General features: G+C 43.7%; 1 protein-coding gene across 6 annotated transcripts in view; it reads left to right on the plus strand.

Moving 5' to 3' along the window:
* The window catches only part of IQSEC1 (IQ motif and Sec7 domain ArfGEF 1), a 160,071-nt gene that overhangs the window by 86,652 nt on the left and 56,795 nt on the right, over nucleotides 1-16,624 (plus strand). For 2 of the 6 annotated variants that reach the window (XM_069865650.1, XM_069865651.1), the window contains exon 1: nucleotides 2,908-3,047. The exons of the other annotated variants lie outside the window; for them this stretch is intronic. In XM_069865650.1, coding sequence (XP_069721751.1) covers nucleotides 2,983-3,047 — 65 coding nt within the window. In that variant the 5' untranslated portion in view covers nucleotides 2,908-2,982. Of the gene's footprint in view, nucleotides 1-2,907; nucleotides 3,048-16,624 lie in introns of those variants that run through there. 6 annotated transcript variants of the gene reach the window in all.

Genomic DNA, 16,624 nt, shown 5'->3' on the forward strand with positions numbered 1-16,624 from the left:
GAGTCTCCCCAAACAGAAATCAGCCAGTTCTTCTTTCATGTGCTGGAATATTTCCATGTATAATGCTAATTGCTCTGTCCCTACATGAAACTGCAATAAATATTGTGCAAATGGTTATGAATGAAGCTTTTAGTGGCGAACGTACCAACCACCCCCCCTCCCCGTGTCCAAGAATGGTTCATTTTCTTAATGCTTCCCCTTCTCCAGCTCCCTGGCACCTCAGTGAAGACAGTGAGTGTCTGTGGTTAGACAGTTTGCCCAGTTTACATAGGCAGGATGCTTATTTTGGTGAAGGGAAACTTAATTTGGAAAGCAAGTTGTTTTGACAGTTCCATGAAACAGGAAATCCAAAAGTTAAAACTTGTCATGTTTTCCTGCGTTATTTCAGGTTATTAACCTTATGGGCCTTACTATTTTTTGAAGCACTAATGTCTTTGTACCTATCGGTAGCACCATTTAACTACTGGTGTTATGGTGCAGTTTCAGCGTTTCTCTTGACCTGTGGAGCTAAAATCGCCGTAGGAATAGTCTATCAAGGAAACTACGATTTACAAGTATGATTTGTAGTTCAAAATGATTTGTAGTTCAGCGCAGCAGAGGAGCTCAGGCTGTGTTCTGAACAGGAGCAGCAGTTGATATGGTGATGTTCCCTGGGGACAACAGGTTCGGAAACTTGCTGACTCCTTAGTTCTTCAGCACTTGGGTTAACCTTCCAGACATGCTGTGAACCCTTCTCTTTTCTGGGCTGTGGGGGAGGAAGGCTAGGAAAGCGTTGCAAAGCATAAGCATTTTTGTTAAAATATGTGTATAAAATGTTCTTGTGTGACAGAAAATTTATATCATTTCTGTGTCCTCATTTGCAGGTGTGTGGTTTCTACATAAGAGGTGTTTATATAAATTAAAGCACCTTTGGATGGTATTATAGGAGATGAGATGGTTTTCATTTATGAATTACTAAGCTACAATTAACTCCGTTTAGACTTGATTTCTTGCAATACTTTAACCACTGCATGTGAATCTGGTTGAAAAAAAATTAGGAAGGATTGTTATAAATGTGTCAGATGCCGTGATGATGGCATTCCGTTGAGGATGGACATTTCTAGTGAGGAATTCCTGCTGGCCAGAGCGAGCTTTAGGAGCGAGCTACCGTGAGCTTGGAGGAGGTGGAGGTTTCCTTCTATTCCCATTTACAAACTCTGAGAAAACCAAGGATATGATATAGCGAAATCCACAAGCTTTCCAGGTCAGGTTTTGGTGGTGCCACATCTAAACCTTAATTACTCATTCTTATCTGAAGTTCTGATAGGTGTTTTTTAAGTGTCCTCCCAAAATTGCTGTTCTCCACAGCAGCAGAGCTGGGGAAGGGTCTGGAGCACAAGAGTACCCTGGGCAACCTGTTCCAGTGCCTCATCACCCTCATCGTGAAGAATTTCTTCCTAATGTCTAGTCTAAATCTTGCCCAGGGAAGTCGTGGATGCCCCATCCATTGAAGTACTCAAAGGGTCCTCAGGAAAGCTGGGGAGGGGCACTCGATGAGGGACAGGACGAGGGGGAATGGTTTTAAGCTGAAAGAGGGGAGATTGAGATGAGATCTTAGGGAGAAATTATGAGAAACACTAATTAACTGGTAAAATATTGAAAGTCTTCAAAGCAAAGGCAATACTATTTTTATTTTACAATTGAGCGCTGAATTGGATGCCCTTCTAAAAAAGGCATCCCATCTTACAAAAGCAGGGGGTATATAGACTAGTTTTAGACAAAGAACCGTGTAAGTCCTCAAAGAATGTTTAACTTTTTAGGTTATCCAACCATGTCTGGAGACTCCCTTTCAGGTTCTCTCTTGACCTAAGAGAACTACCTCTTGCAAGAAAGCTAAGGGACAAGACAACTACGAGACAACCTCCAGGGAGGCTGTGGCTGCCCCATCCCTGGAGGTGTTCAAGGCCAAGTTGGATGGGGCTTGGAGCCCCTGATCCCGTGGGAGGTGTCCCTGCCCAAGGCAGGGGGTGGAACTGGGTGATCTTTAAGGTCCCTTCCAACCCAAACTATTCTATGATTCTAAGCATATCAATTAATTCTTGCAACTCTAAGAAAGTGTTTATTCTTTCAGGTTATTTATCCATGTCTGGAGATGGGTCTGCGTAATATCTGTTGATACAAGACAGATTTATATGACAAGATAATTCATGGAATCATAGAATCGTGGAATGGTTTGGCTTGGAAGAGACCTTAAAGCCCATCCAGTTCCTGCTGTGGGCAGGGACACCTCCCACTGGATCAGGGGGACCCAAGCCCCATCCAACCTGGCCTTGAACACCTCCAGGGATGGGGCAGCCACAATTTCCCTGGGCCACCTGGGCCAGAGCCTCCCCACCCTCACAGTGAAGAAATTCCTCCTTGCGTCTAGCCTAAATCTGCCCCTCTCCAGCTGATACCCACTGCCTCTCGTCCCATCGCTCCACGCCTTTGTAACCAGTCCCTCCTCAGCTTTCCTGTACCCCTTCAGGTACCGGAACGTCGCTATGAGATCTCCTGAGAGCCTTCTCTTCTCCAGGCTCAACAACCCCAACTCCCTCACCCTGCCCTCCTACGCGAGGTGCTCCAGCCCTCATTAAACCTACAAACCAGCACCCTGGAGGTGCTCAGGGCTGAGGGACCCAGTGGGAGGGTTGGACCTGGATGGGCTTTGAGGTCCCTTCCAAGCCAAACCATTCAGGGATGCTGAGAGGTGTTTGGGGGGAGATGGAGGCTGGTTTTGGGCTCTACCGGGAGACGCTGGGGCAGGGCCCCGCCGGGCACCTTAGGTGCCCGGCGGGGCCCTGCCCCAGCGTCTCCCGGCTGGAAGGATGAGAAGGATCGAGTTGGAGCCGCCGCGCCTGCGCATCCCCCGCCGGCGGAGCGAGGGGAGCGGGCGGGGCGGCTGGAGGGGGCGGTTATGGTGGTGTTGGTGTTGGAGGCGAGCGGTGCCAGTCCGGCGCGGCCATGTGGTGCTTGCACTGCAGCTCCGAGAGGACCCAGTCGCTGCTGGAGTTGGAGCTGGAAAGCTGGTGAGAAGAAAAGGGAAGGGGGTTTCGATGCACAAAGGGGATGAGAGTTATATTTAATGGGGGGGGGGGGGAGCCGTGCGAACCGTGGGGACCCGGGTTCGAGACCGCATCCGGTGAGAAGCGGGCAGGACGGGAGGGGACGGCTTCGAAGTTGTACGTGGGGTGGTTTAGGTTATAGACATCAGGGAAAAAAAAAAAAATCCTTCACACTAAAAAGGGTTCTCAGGCGCTGGAACAGCCGCTCGGAGGAAGTGGTGGAGTCCCCGTCCCTTGCAGGGATTGAAAAGGAGGGGGGGATCTGGTTTAGCAGTGGACAGGGGCGGTTGGATTCTGATAGCAAAGCTCTTTTCCAAACAAACGATTCTATGAAACCAGCAGGAGGGCGCTGTCAGATTGCCACCTGCCTTGGCGCGTGCCTCAGACCCAGCCCGAGACCCCTTCTTTTCACCAAGTGTGAGAAATCCCGTGGCTGGTGCCAGACAAGTTCTTCTCCAGAGCTCCGAGCTGTCCTATACTCTGTGTGCCAAGGATCGGAGATCCTGGCAATGGCTGGGAAGGCGCCTTGTGCATGGGGGGCTGCCCAGCATTCTGCACTCGCACCTCACCCAGCGATAACAGAGCAGAACGCTCCAGTCATCCAGCAGGAGCAGAGCACAACCGTCCACTCCAAGGGCCAGGGATGCTGGACGGCTGGTGTGAGGAGAGCAGAAAAGAATCATAGAATGGGTTGGATTGGAAGGGACCTTATACTCCATCCATTTACAACCCGCTGCCATGGATCAGGCTGCTCCAAGCCCCATCCAAGCTGGCCTTGAACCCCTCCAGGGATGGGGCAGCCACCACTGCTCTGGGCAACCTGGGACGCGGTCTCACCACCCTCATCGTGAAGAATAAAGTGGGTCCTGTTGCTATCTCCAGTCTCTGTTGTGCTGGTGTGTTGTTAACTACTGAACTAACGTGCGTCAGGATTACAAAAGCACCCTGCTCCCTGCTTGAGCCACGGGAAAAGGAGATGTAGAAACCAGTTTTTCTTGTGTAATACTGTGTATAGGTTACGATGGACTAAAATAGTTATCCCAGCAAGCGCCCTGGCAAAATAAAATTATCCCCCTGGTAAAATAAATGTTATCCCTCAAAGCCATCTAATCGCTGAAGCTTATTCCACCAAGTAATTTGATGAAATTCTGAGCCAGTCAACTGTTAAAGAAACATTCGGTTTAACTAAAGATAGGCAAGGTCTTAAATTGGGTGTGTGCGTGTGTGGGAAAACAGAAAAGTAGGAAGTGGCTGGATTCAGGGGAGCTGCCTATGAATGCAGCAGTGTCTTTGCTTGAAAAGAAAGGAAAAGTGGTTTTGATAAAGCAAAACGTTTTATGGTGCAGTTTAGTCACACATTAAGCCCATTTTTACCCTTAAGGAAAATGATAAAGTTGAGCTGGCAGGTTTCCTGCGCGGAGCTGGTAATGTTTGCATAAGTGACGTGAGGTTTGCACGGCTTGCTATGAAACATAAATGGCAGCGTTCCTTTAGTGGCAGATTAGACTGTATTCGCACAGCTCCATTCTGCTGTTCAGTCATTGTTTCAGACTTTTTTTTCCTCCATTTGCACATTGCTTTGCACTTCCTTTCAGTGAAGCTTGATTATTCTGCCTGATGTGTTGAAAGAGGAACTGCTGAGTCCTTAGTTTGGATGGCTGGGTTTAACAGCGTCTGTTCTTGTGGCAGATACCCTTCCTGCAGACACGGAATTCATTACTTCTCTGGTGCTGTGGGAAGAACTTAACCCGTGCTGAATGAAATGACTTGTTTTCCCTTTCGCTTCTACTTTAGAACCAGATTTGATTTGCTGTTGTGATGTCCTGTTCGAGTTCCCCAAATACCTGATAATCCAGAGTACTGTTCTGTAGTAATCAGCTGGGTTTTTTCTGAATTAAATAGGTGCTCAGTGTTGGGGGTTTACATGTGAGGTCAGCTGCCGTCTGGTTTTTTTCCTATTCCTACTAATCTGAAATAATTTGTTGTTATCAAAGATACTAACTGTAATGTAGGAGCTGGAGCTAATGGTAACAATTCTCATACTTGGTGTACCAGCAGCATTTAGTTGTTTCTTTGCTCCTCTAGAAGCTTTCTGGGAATCCTTGTGCGTTTAATAAACCGTTTGCCATTCAGTTTCATTGCATAATTTGCAAATTCCAGGTAAGGAAACCCAAAAGATTCAGAATTTCACCCGAAAAGTACAAATACCAAGTGGAACAGTGACACTGGTTTGTTGTTTTTGTCATGAAGCTATGTTGGAAGGTTGCTAGGAGTTGACACGGTGAGTTAGCACTGGGCAAGCAGGCTTCTCTGCTGGAGAAGGTCTCTCCAGGAGCAGTCAGGAGGGTGTTCCTCTTGAGAATTGGGAAGTGGTTTCTTTGGATGGAAGGCCCCATGGCCTTGCATGGTTTTTCTCGCCCTGTAACCATTTCATATTTATGAAATGAAAGTTTTCTGAAGAGAATTGCTTTTCTATGCACGTGGGTAGAGAAAATATTCCCCCAAATGTTTAGTCTTCATGAGAATGCTCTTCCGTCACTTGGAGGCTAGGATTCTTTCCTGCCTTTGCGGATCCAGAGATTAGGTGCTAGGATTTCAGAGGGTATGACGACTTTGGAACAGCAGCTTACTTTATACTGATCATGTTTTATGAAGCATGAAGATGGCAATTCAAGAATCAGACTTAATGCAGAAGGAGATCTCCTAACTGTGTAGCTGATTAGCACACTTATATGATTACTCAAATTATGCTTGCAAACTGTATTTGCCCTGATCACCAATAAGAAGTAGCTCTGAATTATAAAAGCTGGCCTAAAAGTAGCCGGTCCTTTGTTGGCAGATGCAGGGTGTCATCCTAACCCAGACCAGCACTTGTGGAGATACCATCTGCAGGCACACGGCATCTTCTTGCATCTTTCTGTGGTGTTTCTTGGTGTCTGACACCACTGATAGGCAGACTTCAGGCGTCTCTAGAGAGCCTTGAGAAACAAGTGCTGGAGGCGAGATAGTGCTTTCCTGGTAGGACCCATCCTCTGTGCTGTGTGGTGTTCCCACTGAAATTGGAGACACTGCGTTGCCTTCACTTTACAGCCTCAGCTGTGCGCCTCTCCATGAGTAAAACTGGATTTAGCCTGCTATCAGGGTGGCTTTTTTTGGAAATATTAATGCCATAAAGATGTCCTGGCAATTATCCATTAGACCTTCCCAGGATCCTAAGATCCAGACAAATGCACCCTCTTGTAAACCCGAGCAGCTTCCAGTTTCTGCCCGATTCCGACAGGTGCAAATGAATGGCTTGAGTTCTTGTATTTTTGAACACTGTATTTGTTTGAAAAAAAATGCGAAGGACCATTGTTTGAGGAGAAAAAGCCCACTTTGTTGCTTTGAGCATTATGATACGTGGAGGTACATGAGCTGGATGATTGTCTGTTGTGCCTCCTCATTGCAAGGATTTACCATAATTTGTGAAGGACATGAAGGTTCCGATTTTCTTGCTTTTTCAGCATTTACGTAGTTCTCTATCTGTCAGGATTGATGGCAATTTTATCATTCATTTCAGCGCCAGGCATATTTTAATCACAGCAGCTGTCAATCAATTATTGCCTTTTATGTTTATTTAATAACAGAACTGCAGGAGACCTCAGCAACTGTAATCAGGATGGAGCCCTGATTGCTCTATTTGTTACATTAACTGTGTGAGGATGTGCCCTTAACCCAGGCGCTGCCTGATCAGCAGAACAGCCGGAATTATGAAGAGCTGGATGTGGGGTTTGGGGACAAAGTGTGCTGGTGCCCTGGTTTTGTTAACTGTGCTTTGTTTAGATTTCATTTCTGTTTGAACAGAGTATGGGCCACAAGCCAAATCCATGTTCCTGATTTTGCTTCTCTGTTTCTGTTGTCTTTTACAAGATCTCATAGTTCCACGAGCAGAATCAAGCCCTACATCTGGAAGTTCATTTTTAGCATCCTTCATATTGTCATTTTATATCCAAACTTATGTAAATACAGATTTTGTTTCATTCATACTGCTTAGTTATGAAAAGAAACTTATTAGCTAAAAATATCTTAGTTACATAGCTGTAACCCTCCCTGTGTCCTTCGGGAATCCATTTGGATTTTATTTGGAGGAAGGGCGATTCTAGTTAGGGTACAGACAGAGAAGGCAAGTTTATTGAGCTGCTGTGATTTGACTCCAGGTTTCCAGAGAAGAACAGATGCCGCTTTAATCCACTGTAGCACAAAGCCCTAGTATTACGTTAAAGGGGACTGTGAATTTAGCTAAATAAATCTTCTTTTGCCTCCTTACAATAGACAAAAGGCTAGAAACGTTTTCATAAAATTATTTAAAGATGCCTTTAATAAAAACAAAGTAAAAAAAGCCGCACTTTCGTTTGATAACAAATAAAGCCCTTTTATCCCTGTGGGAGAAGCAGAAAATTAGAATGATGGCTTTGATGGCCTTTAGTACAGGAAATTGATGTGGTGTATCTGTTAATCAGATTCTTTCAGTACTTCAGTGTCATCAGAGTTAAACTTGTGCTTAAAAACAAAGGACTCAATTCCCTGTTGCCTTCTGTTGTGCAAGCACCAACAGGGACATGGTTTAGTGGCAGATAGGAAGGGTTGGACTCGATGATCTAAGAGGTCTTTTCCAACCTAGTGATCCTGTGATTTTCTGTTGCAGGGTGTGTTTTCAGCCAGCCCTAAAACAGCACTGCAGTGAAGTTCACAATTTGGCTTTAATTTCATTTTCACACCCCACTTTTCTAAGTAGACTGGCCCAAACTTGGTCTCAGGTCCCGGGGAGGGTTAAATGCAGCAGCGGCTCTGGGCAGCACAGCTCGGACAGCTGTACTCGGGCTGCATTGAACTGGCGTTCAGCATATAGTGGGTGATTATAGTGGGGATCCTTCCAGTTTTCCTGAATCTAGTCATGTCAGTATTTGCACAGAACTCCAAGGGAAAACATCCTTGGGAAGGAATGGAGAACTTAGTTGGAAGCACTCCTGCCTTTAAAGATAATGCCAAAGCCAGGGTTTCCCTCGTTGTTCGGGGAGGCTGTGCTGAGGAAATCATCATTCATTGAGGTGGCCCGCCGTGTTCCTGATCCAGCTGCAGGTCCCAGGCCTCCAGCCCTGACTTTCTAGTTTGTCTCAGCTTATTATAAAAGCTTTTTTCTCAGTCTAACTTCCCTCTGCGCTTTCACCTGGGAATCAAACTTACCCTTAGTTTTCTTCCCTACGTGGTTCTGCCTTATCATAAGGAGCTGTGAAGCAGCTGTTGGGTTTCCACTCTGGAGGGGTCCGGGGTGATTCTCATGCTTTGCAGGTAATGACATTTCACAGTGTTGAATGTTATTTTCGACTGTTCTTGGGTTCTTGAAAGACAGTTTGTTATTGTCGTTCATGTATTCTTTTCTTATATTTTATTCTGTGAACCTGGTCAAGAAGGTACCAGCAGAGCAGAGCATTTAGTAGAAACTGATTAAAAGAAGGATCTGATCCTAATGCTTACTTAACAGCTCATAGTTTCCTATTAACTGTTAGTAGTTAAAGCTTTGTGAAACTGAGAGGGAACAGAGTTTTGAGGGATCGAATTGAGAGAATTTATTGGGAATTGTCCCAAACAGTGACAACCTGTTGCATTCTTGGTTTCTTTTTAGTTATTAAAATATGTTTTTTGACCAGGTTAGCCTAGAAGAAAATAAGCCTTTCGGGTTGTCCTGTGCTGCTGCACTGCAGCATATTAGACAAGATCACTTCTGACTGTCTTTGGCTGACATTTTCAGAATCTTTCTTTGCACACTAGTTCGTTTGCAGTTCATAAAGTGATGAGTCTTGTTTTCAGGAACTGGACTTTGACCCCTGTGCTAGAAGAGCATTTTCCATCATGGAAAGCTCTATGAATTGAGTTGTGGTAAAGAGCCTGTAGATTCTAAGATCGATGCAAGTTCTGTGTTTCAGACCTGGTGGCTGACAGGGCTCACATGCAGCCCCAGCGAAAGCAAAAGCTGTGTCAGCAGGAGTCAGGGCAGGTTGTCCGTGCGTCTGGGGGTCAGAGCTGCAGAGCCGGACCGGGCGTCTGTGTGCTGCGCTGCCATGAAGCTGCCATACCCTGCAATACAGCCAAACGGTTACTCCTTTTCTATGCCTTTGCAGTAAATCTTCTGTTTTAGGGACTGATTGGAAGTAGCTAATAAAATTATTTAGAACATAGAACAGGTCTTAAAATTTTATAACAGGTAACCTTTGCAAGGAGAAAGTTCTTGGCTTATGGTAAGCTTTGAAATGTCATTTATAGGTTTCCAAGGCATGCTACCTGTGTTGCTTCTTTATTGTGATCAGCGAGATGAGTCATAAGCCCTACTGAAAGCCAGCATTTAATTCCTCGCTACCAGAGAATGATAAAATATATAGACTCAGCATAATGGAGAGGAAATGTAAAAGGAAGGAAGTTGGTGAATGAGCAAAAGCATCTGTCAGCTCTTTAACTGATTCCGAGGTTGTAAGCAATCTTCTGAGGTCTCCTTTGTCCTAAGAGTGAAGATTTACATGTACTAAGACACAGTATATCTTTTGGAGTGTGTCTGCAAATCCGTGCTGCATTTGAACACGTTGCCTTGAACCTAAGTAACAACGAAAATGTTTTCTTTCCCACCACACTCTGTACTTCTACCTAAGGTTCTCTTACTGCTGCATTTCCTTAAACGTGACGTCCTGCACACTTTGATATAAACCTTGAGTGTGTTGCAGAGGTTAAAAATCTCACTTTTATGAGGATGCCTGTGATTAACGACTGGTTGGCAGTGATTCTGTGTCAGTAAATTACTACAGAGACCTCTCTGTGCATGCAGAATGCTCAAGGCCAGCTCCCCTTCTCGCTGTCTTGGTAGCAGCACTGGGAGCAGGAGCGAGGGTTCTGTTCTTGTCCATTGTCTTTCCGACCTGGTGAGTTTACCGTGTGTATTTGCGCTTATGTGTATTGAAATCACATTGTTCACACTTAGAGAAAACTGGTAAGGTTTTTTTGACTTTAGGGGTTTTTTTTTGGCAGAACATCATTGGCAGCCAAAACAAAGGAGTTTGTGCAGTGTTCAAAACCAGGTGGTAGTTTTATATTATAGCTACATCTAGGTTCAGTTAGATCAGTAAAAGGTCTTTCTCTCGTCATGCTTTTAACAGTCCGTCCTCGATTTGGATTGGCTTTTTTAAGTACATTGCTCTAGAACCTTGTGAGATTCATCTGTAACTTTAGAGAGGAGTCAAACCACCACAAAAAGCTGAATGATCCCTTTCTTTATGGTTTTAAAAGCGGGACGGCTTTAGCCACTACTGTTTAAATCCAAGTGAGAGAAAAAACTCTATGTGTTTACCAGTGACGTTGTTTTAGTGCAATTCTTACTAGATAGTAACAATATAGTGTTAAATAATTGGAATAGAATCCCCTGATTGTTGTAAATAGATCTTTTTGTATCACGTTCATTTGCTATTTACATGAAAATATGGCCTAAATGAATAAGCTGAGATGTGATCTATGTCTTTACCCCGTACAGTGTCCAATATAAAAAGATGGGTTTGTTGCCCTCTGCTGCGTGGACCCTCCGTGTGCTCTTTGGTTGATGGTGATTCTTCATTTCCCACTGCCTAGGCACACAGACGTGCATGAAGGGAAAGGCTGGCCTGCTCAGAAACTGGTCCCAGTGCTGTGTCTTGTGCATCTTATTTGTAGTCATTTCAGATAGTCAAGAGACTAATGAGTCAAGCGGCAGGCTTTGTCATGTGTATTTGACCTGAGATGAGGATATGGTTTTGTTCGAAGTGTGAGATTTCGGTGCCTGAAACACTTTAATTACTCAGAAAACAGGATATCATTAAGGATTTTTAAACTAATTCACATTTCTATGGTACACAGTATGTAAGAGGAGAAAGAAGGGTATTGTCCACTGGGAGGATGGATGGGAAACTGGTCTTGGTCTCATGCAGAACTGATGGATAGGGTTGGACTCAATGTTCTCAGAGGTCTTTTCCAACCAAGTGATTCTATGATTCTGTGATTGCCACCGAGCTGATCTCTCAGTGGTGCCAGTTGTATCACCTCCTCCTCTGGGAGCTGGACACAACAGCTGCAGCCACCACAGAGGTGACACACAAGGATGGCTGGCAGAGGACACCGAGGATTTGTGCATTATATCAAATGCTGCTTCAGCTGTGCTTCCAAATCTGTTTTTTCTCAGCTGCAGAAATTAAATCTTCCTTTTTAAAATTAGCATTGTGGAAAGGTCATGTCATGATAGAAGCATGAATGTGCATTGCTATCTTAAATACCTGTGGTATGTAGTGTAGGTATGCGAAATAAGGGGATTCCAGTTGCCGAATGATATAGCTGAATAAATTATAAATAGTCGAGGTCAAATTCTACCACAGTTGGATTGAGAAACTCTACAGATTTCTGAAGTTTATCCTGTTGCGTAAGAATTTACAGAGGAACAGGGCAAAGTCTGCAGCGGAGGCAGACCCTCACAGACTCTGCTAAATGGTCAGGTAGCACGCTTCAGAAACTTAGCTGTAGTGACTGTGTGAAGGTGAGTGTCCTTTAGAAGTGCGCATGACATTTTCTGATGTTTGTATGTTTTATGCCGAGCTGACCATAAAAAAACCCCTCTAAAAATACTAAAATTGGGCTGATAAATTTGAGAGCTTTTCCTTCACCAATAAGCCTCAAATTATTACCATAGTCATCTTTTATAAAACTCTATCCATTTTTTAAAGAGTTTGAAGTATAAAATGCGGTCATTGCTGAATAAAGAAATGCTGGGTGGTGATTAACACAGATTAGCAGAGGATGACATCTTTCTTTACCTGAGGTGGAAGCTCACGTTTGTAAGCTGTACCCAAGCTCTCTTGATGCTGTCAGTCTCCTCCGTTATCTTCCAGCCGCTAAATAATGAAAGCGGAGTATAGCTTTGCCTTCAGCAGGCAGGCTTCACGCAGCATTAGATGGGTGCTGGGTGAGGGTGGGTGGATGGGTTGGTCTGACCCATCTGTACTCAATACTTACGCCTGCCAGCCAGCGTGCTGCCACAGTTTGACGTAGATAAAGATGATGCGTGAGGTGTTTGACCTTCCTTCTCTGCCCTGGAAGCTGAAGGTAATCTCAAGTAAGCTCTTTTCAAATGGATTTCTTAGTTCTTATATCTGTTATAAAGGTTGTTCCCTAAAATGGAGAAGTTGAGTACGCTTTTATTTGGTTCTCTTGTCGTCTTGCTGGTGTGCATCTCCATTTCAGTAGAGACAGTTCATTGATTGCTACATTGTCTTTCAGCGTGGAGAAAATAAGCTTTCATCTTTCTTTTCCTGCTCTACTGTAGTGCTAACGGCATAGAAGAGTGTGGGTCAAAATGTCGTTTTTTAACAAAACCCAAAAAAATGCCTTTTATGGGGTTATTTAATGAGAATTAACATGTGGTAGTGCCCAGGAGCCAAACATGGTGGAAGTTTTCTTTAGTTTTGAATCCAGAAGTTGACCCGAAGAGCAGATGAAGTTTGTCAGTGCAAATCGGTATCAGTCAGGTGTGAGTCCTTTGTGGAGCTCTGGTCACTGTCGATGGTCATCGGCTGCGCTGGAACTTCAGCTGGTGCTACAGGCAGCCTGTCACCCAGAGCAGTGCAGAGCAGAGCGGCTGCTTTGTTAGAGCTTGCTTCTGAGACACATGCAAATTTTTGTCTGTTTTTTTTCTTGCAGTGATACCTACCTCCAGTAAAATTAATTACCTGGGATGTGACTTTGATGTGCATTCAAAGGTTTCGTTTGTTTTCAACAGAAATGGCTTAACTGAGAATGCATTCTAAGTGAAATGAGTTGGTCAATATTTCTTTCCCATATCAAAGCTGTTGTCACCACCTGTGCACACTATTGGCCATCATAATGGCTTTGAACTTGTGGCAGTGGGTGTTTGAAGGTACATTGGTTTGTTAACGCTATTGCATTTATTGAATTTGGGGATTTGTGTAAGTTCTTAATATAATTGACTTGTATTACGAGACAGCACAAACCAGATGTGGCAATAACAACTGGATTCAGATCTGTTGGAAACTCCTAGTAATGTGATTCTGCTCAAATGTTCTCACCCCACTGGGGAATACTGGGGGGACACAGGGAGAGAAATGCTCACAAACGAGTTTGTATGAGCTTATTACTATGGCTGGGTTTGCATTCTAAGGAGTTTCAGTTCACGGTGGTATGTTTGCAATCGTTTAAAATCTCACATTCAAGTTAGGACCTCATTGCACTTGTAAAGACAAAGTTATATGCAAGGGTTTAACTTCCGTAGAGGTTTGTTGTGATGTGGAATGCCTAGATTTGATGTCGGCATTCTTGCCACTTAACTGGCTTTTTCCAGGCTTCATGTTGGAAGTTTCCGACTGCACCAGCTGCTCTGGCAGCTGCCATCGCGCCCCTCTCCGTTACTCGGAGTTAGTTTCATGGGCGACTTCTGGTCTGCGTTCTTTGCGCTAGGTGGAGAATTTGGATCTGGTTCAAGTGGATGCCCGTAATTAGGAGTTAGGATCAGAGTTTGACCTCTTTAACCTTTGAATTTTCGGGAGAGATAGTTGGTGTAAAACAGCTGCACAGAACCTTCTTCCTTCTGGGACGTTTGGGCCTGTTCATATAGGAGATCTATTTTTAATTGAGGCAGAAGTTTTATGGGGAATCACTTCTATGAAACGAGGTTTTCGTACAAAAGTTTCGCTCTTTGATTTGCGTTTAAATCCATCTCATAAATCATATGGCAGAGTCCCTGGGTATCTAGACACATCACCTGTAGGTTTAGCACTTAGAGACAGAGACGTTTCTGGGACAAAGGAAGAAAATAAGCTCGCTGAACTGTTCTGTCCACGGGTCTGACTTAAAGGGAACTAAGGTTACGTGGATTTCTCCTGAGGAGTGGCATGTATTCAGGGAAAGGTAGGCTAGTTAGAGAAAAGGTGGAAGGATGGATGGATTGAGGAATTTCATGAGAACCGCTCACACAAATGCTTCACTATTACAACAAATAAAACAAACTTATAAATCTGTTGTGAAATGCAATTTGAGTTCAGGTTATGCAGGGTGCCTGGAGCTTTGGCTGCTGTCTCTGTCAAGTGAGCCCCTGCCACAGTCATGCTTTAAAAGCTGCCAGCTTCCTAAAGAACAGAGCACTTGGGGTGCCATGGCAAAGTTGAGTGACTTTATCACCTCATGCTGACTAGAGGTTTAAGTTGTTCATGTTTTTCTTACCGTGTTTATATTCCTCATGCATACTTTCCACGATTTAGAAGAAATGGAATTTATTCTGTTACCTTTGAACTTGTGCTCATAGTTTTAAGGATCTAAAATGCTATGGAAAAATCTTTTAAGATGTAGCAGTACAAACTTAATTATATTGTCAGACTTCTCTTTACGTCCAAAAAGAAGTTTTTTCTGGATGAGTACAATACTGGTGGGTTCTCATGTGCATACCATCGAGTTGTTAGGGCCTGGTTTCAATTTAATTTCTTTATATTACACTGTTGAAAGTCCATTCTTAACACATGATGAAAATGACTAATGATTTCAGAGAATGTTCTTGTGTAAAATCATTTCTCAAGCATTTACTCTGTTTTGCTGGGAGGGTCCTTTGCTTCTATTTTAAAACATTGCGTGCAGTTTTGGTTTGGCATTTCCATTCTTTAGAAGCATGTTGAATTTCTTTGTTAGTTCCAACTAAATCTGCAACATACTGGTTTGAACATTTGGATGATTTCTGTAAGCATATGTTCTCATTATCTTTGTATTCTAGTCCTACAAACGCACTGGGACCTTCCCTGATTGTAAACTGCGAGGTTTCTGTGGTGAATGGGAATACCAAATAATTCCTTGCATCTGATGTTATTGTTACGTTCTTCCTCTTCACATGCACATAGCTGTAGAGAGAAAGTACTGGGCCCCAATAAAAAGGGGATTTCTGCTTTTCTGGGCATCATGTCTCTCTCTTTCATAGTAGAGTCTTCCTGAGAGGTAAAACCGTGTGCGTGTGGATACAAACCTGCATCTTCTCTGATCTTGCCATTAGTGTCAGTGGAACAAGTGAGTCTGTACTCATGGAAAAGCCTGGAGTTTGGTCTTTACTGACGTTTAGGTCTTGAGGACTCTTTCCAGTTTCCGTTTCAAGCTCAAATGTTAGTTTCCTTGTTTTTTAAAGTTTTGTCCTCGTTGTGCTTATTTTTGGTGTTGCTAAGATGATAGTTGGGCTAGATTTTAAGGAAAAGGAAAATGTAACTATAAAACTGAAAAATAAATCAAAGAGTAATAGACGATATCCCAGACATCCAGAATATCATGTTTTTCTAAAATATGACAGTGGGTTTAGCATACTGGTTACAAATTCGAGCCTTTGTGATCAGAAGTAATAACTGAAGATATAAAGTGGGAGACAGGGAAGAAAAGACTTGCCAGGTTTCTGCTGCTGAAAAGCCCAGAGAGGAGGTATTTTGTTTTGGTCCTGGCTGACCACAAAACTACACTTGGCCATGCAATGGAGGGAGGAGACAGAGCTTTTTCTCATTAGGTAATTCTTAAAATGAAAAATGAAAAATTCTTCATCTGAAAAATGGGACATCACTGTGAAAAAGATGGCCTTTTCCTAGCTGGCAGCAACAGCTATGTCACAATTTCTCAGCTTGGATCTGTTGTACGCTCCTGCAGCCCAAAGATATGGCCATGCTCCGTGTTATTGTGACCAGGTTGAAAAGCAGCGTTTGCAGCCACGGGGTGCACGCTGTGTGTAGTCCTTGATGCAGACAGCACAGTGAGCTTTGATTCTGTTACGGTTAGAGCGCAGTGTGCATTACGGGTAGGTCCATCATAAGGCTGCAGATCCCACTGCATGCACAGGCACTTCAGCTGGTGGAACTTCATTTAAGTGTTTGCAGAGTGTGTGGCTCAGCTCTTGCAGGAAACCTAGAACCGTACCCACAGAAAAGAGAATGCCCGAATCCATTCATGTTTGGTGTTGAATGCTGGTTACCGTCATTAGAAAAAGTGAAATCAATCTGTTTTTCACCGATAGTTTTGTATATCAAGATATGTTAAAAATATTGTATTTGGTCTGTTTCTTTTTTCCTCTAAGCAACCTGTCTCTTTTTCTGCCTTGTCAGACGATGAATGTCTATTTTCTGCTGAAACAGGAGTGTGATAAAACAACTAGAGTTCTAAAAATGAAAGGTTAATTCCAACTGGTTTGCTTTCTCCTAATACTACACAGTTGGAATCCTCAACATATTGCCTGTCTCCCTAGTAATATGCGCTTACAGACTGTAGGCAGATGAACCAAATTAATCTTGGTTAAACATAGAAATTTTCATTAATTCTCCTGGACATGCATAGTAGATCACAGATGTCTCAAGTCGGGACCTCTATTTGGAAGTTCTTTCTAGTTCCGGTTGGGATGGGGTCAGGTGTTATATCGTTTTAAGCCAAAAGAAGGGAGATTGAGATGAGATATCGGGAAGAAATGTTTCGCT

This window comes from Phaenicophaeus curvirostris, chromosome 11 (assembly GCF_032191515.1).
Source record: "Phaenicophaeus curvirostris isolate KB17595 chromosome 11, BPBGC_Pcur_1.0, whole genome shotgun sequence".
Classification (NCBI taxonomy): Eukaryota; Metazoa; Chordata; class Aves; order Cuculiformes; family Cuculidae; genus Phaenicophaeus; species Phaenicophaeus curvirostris.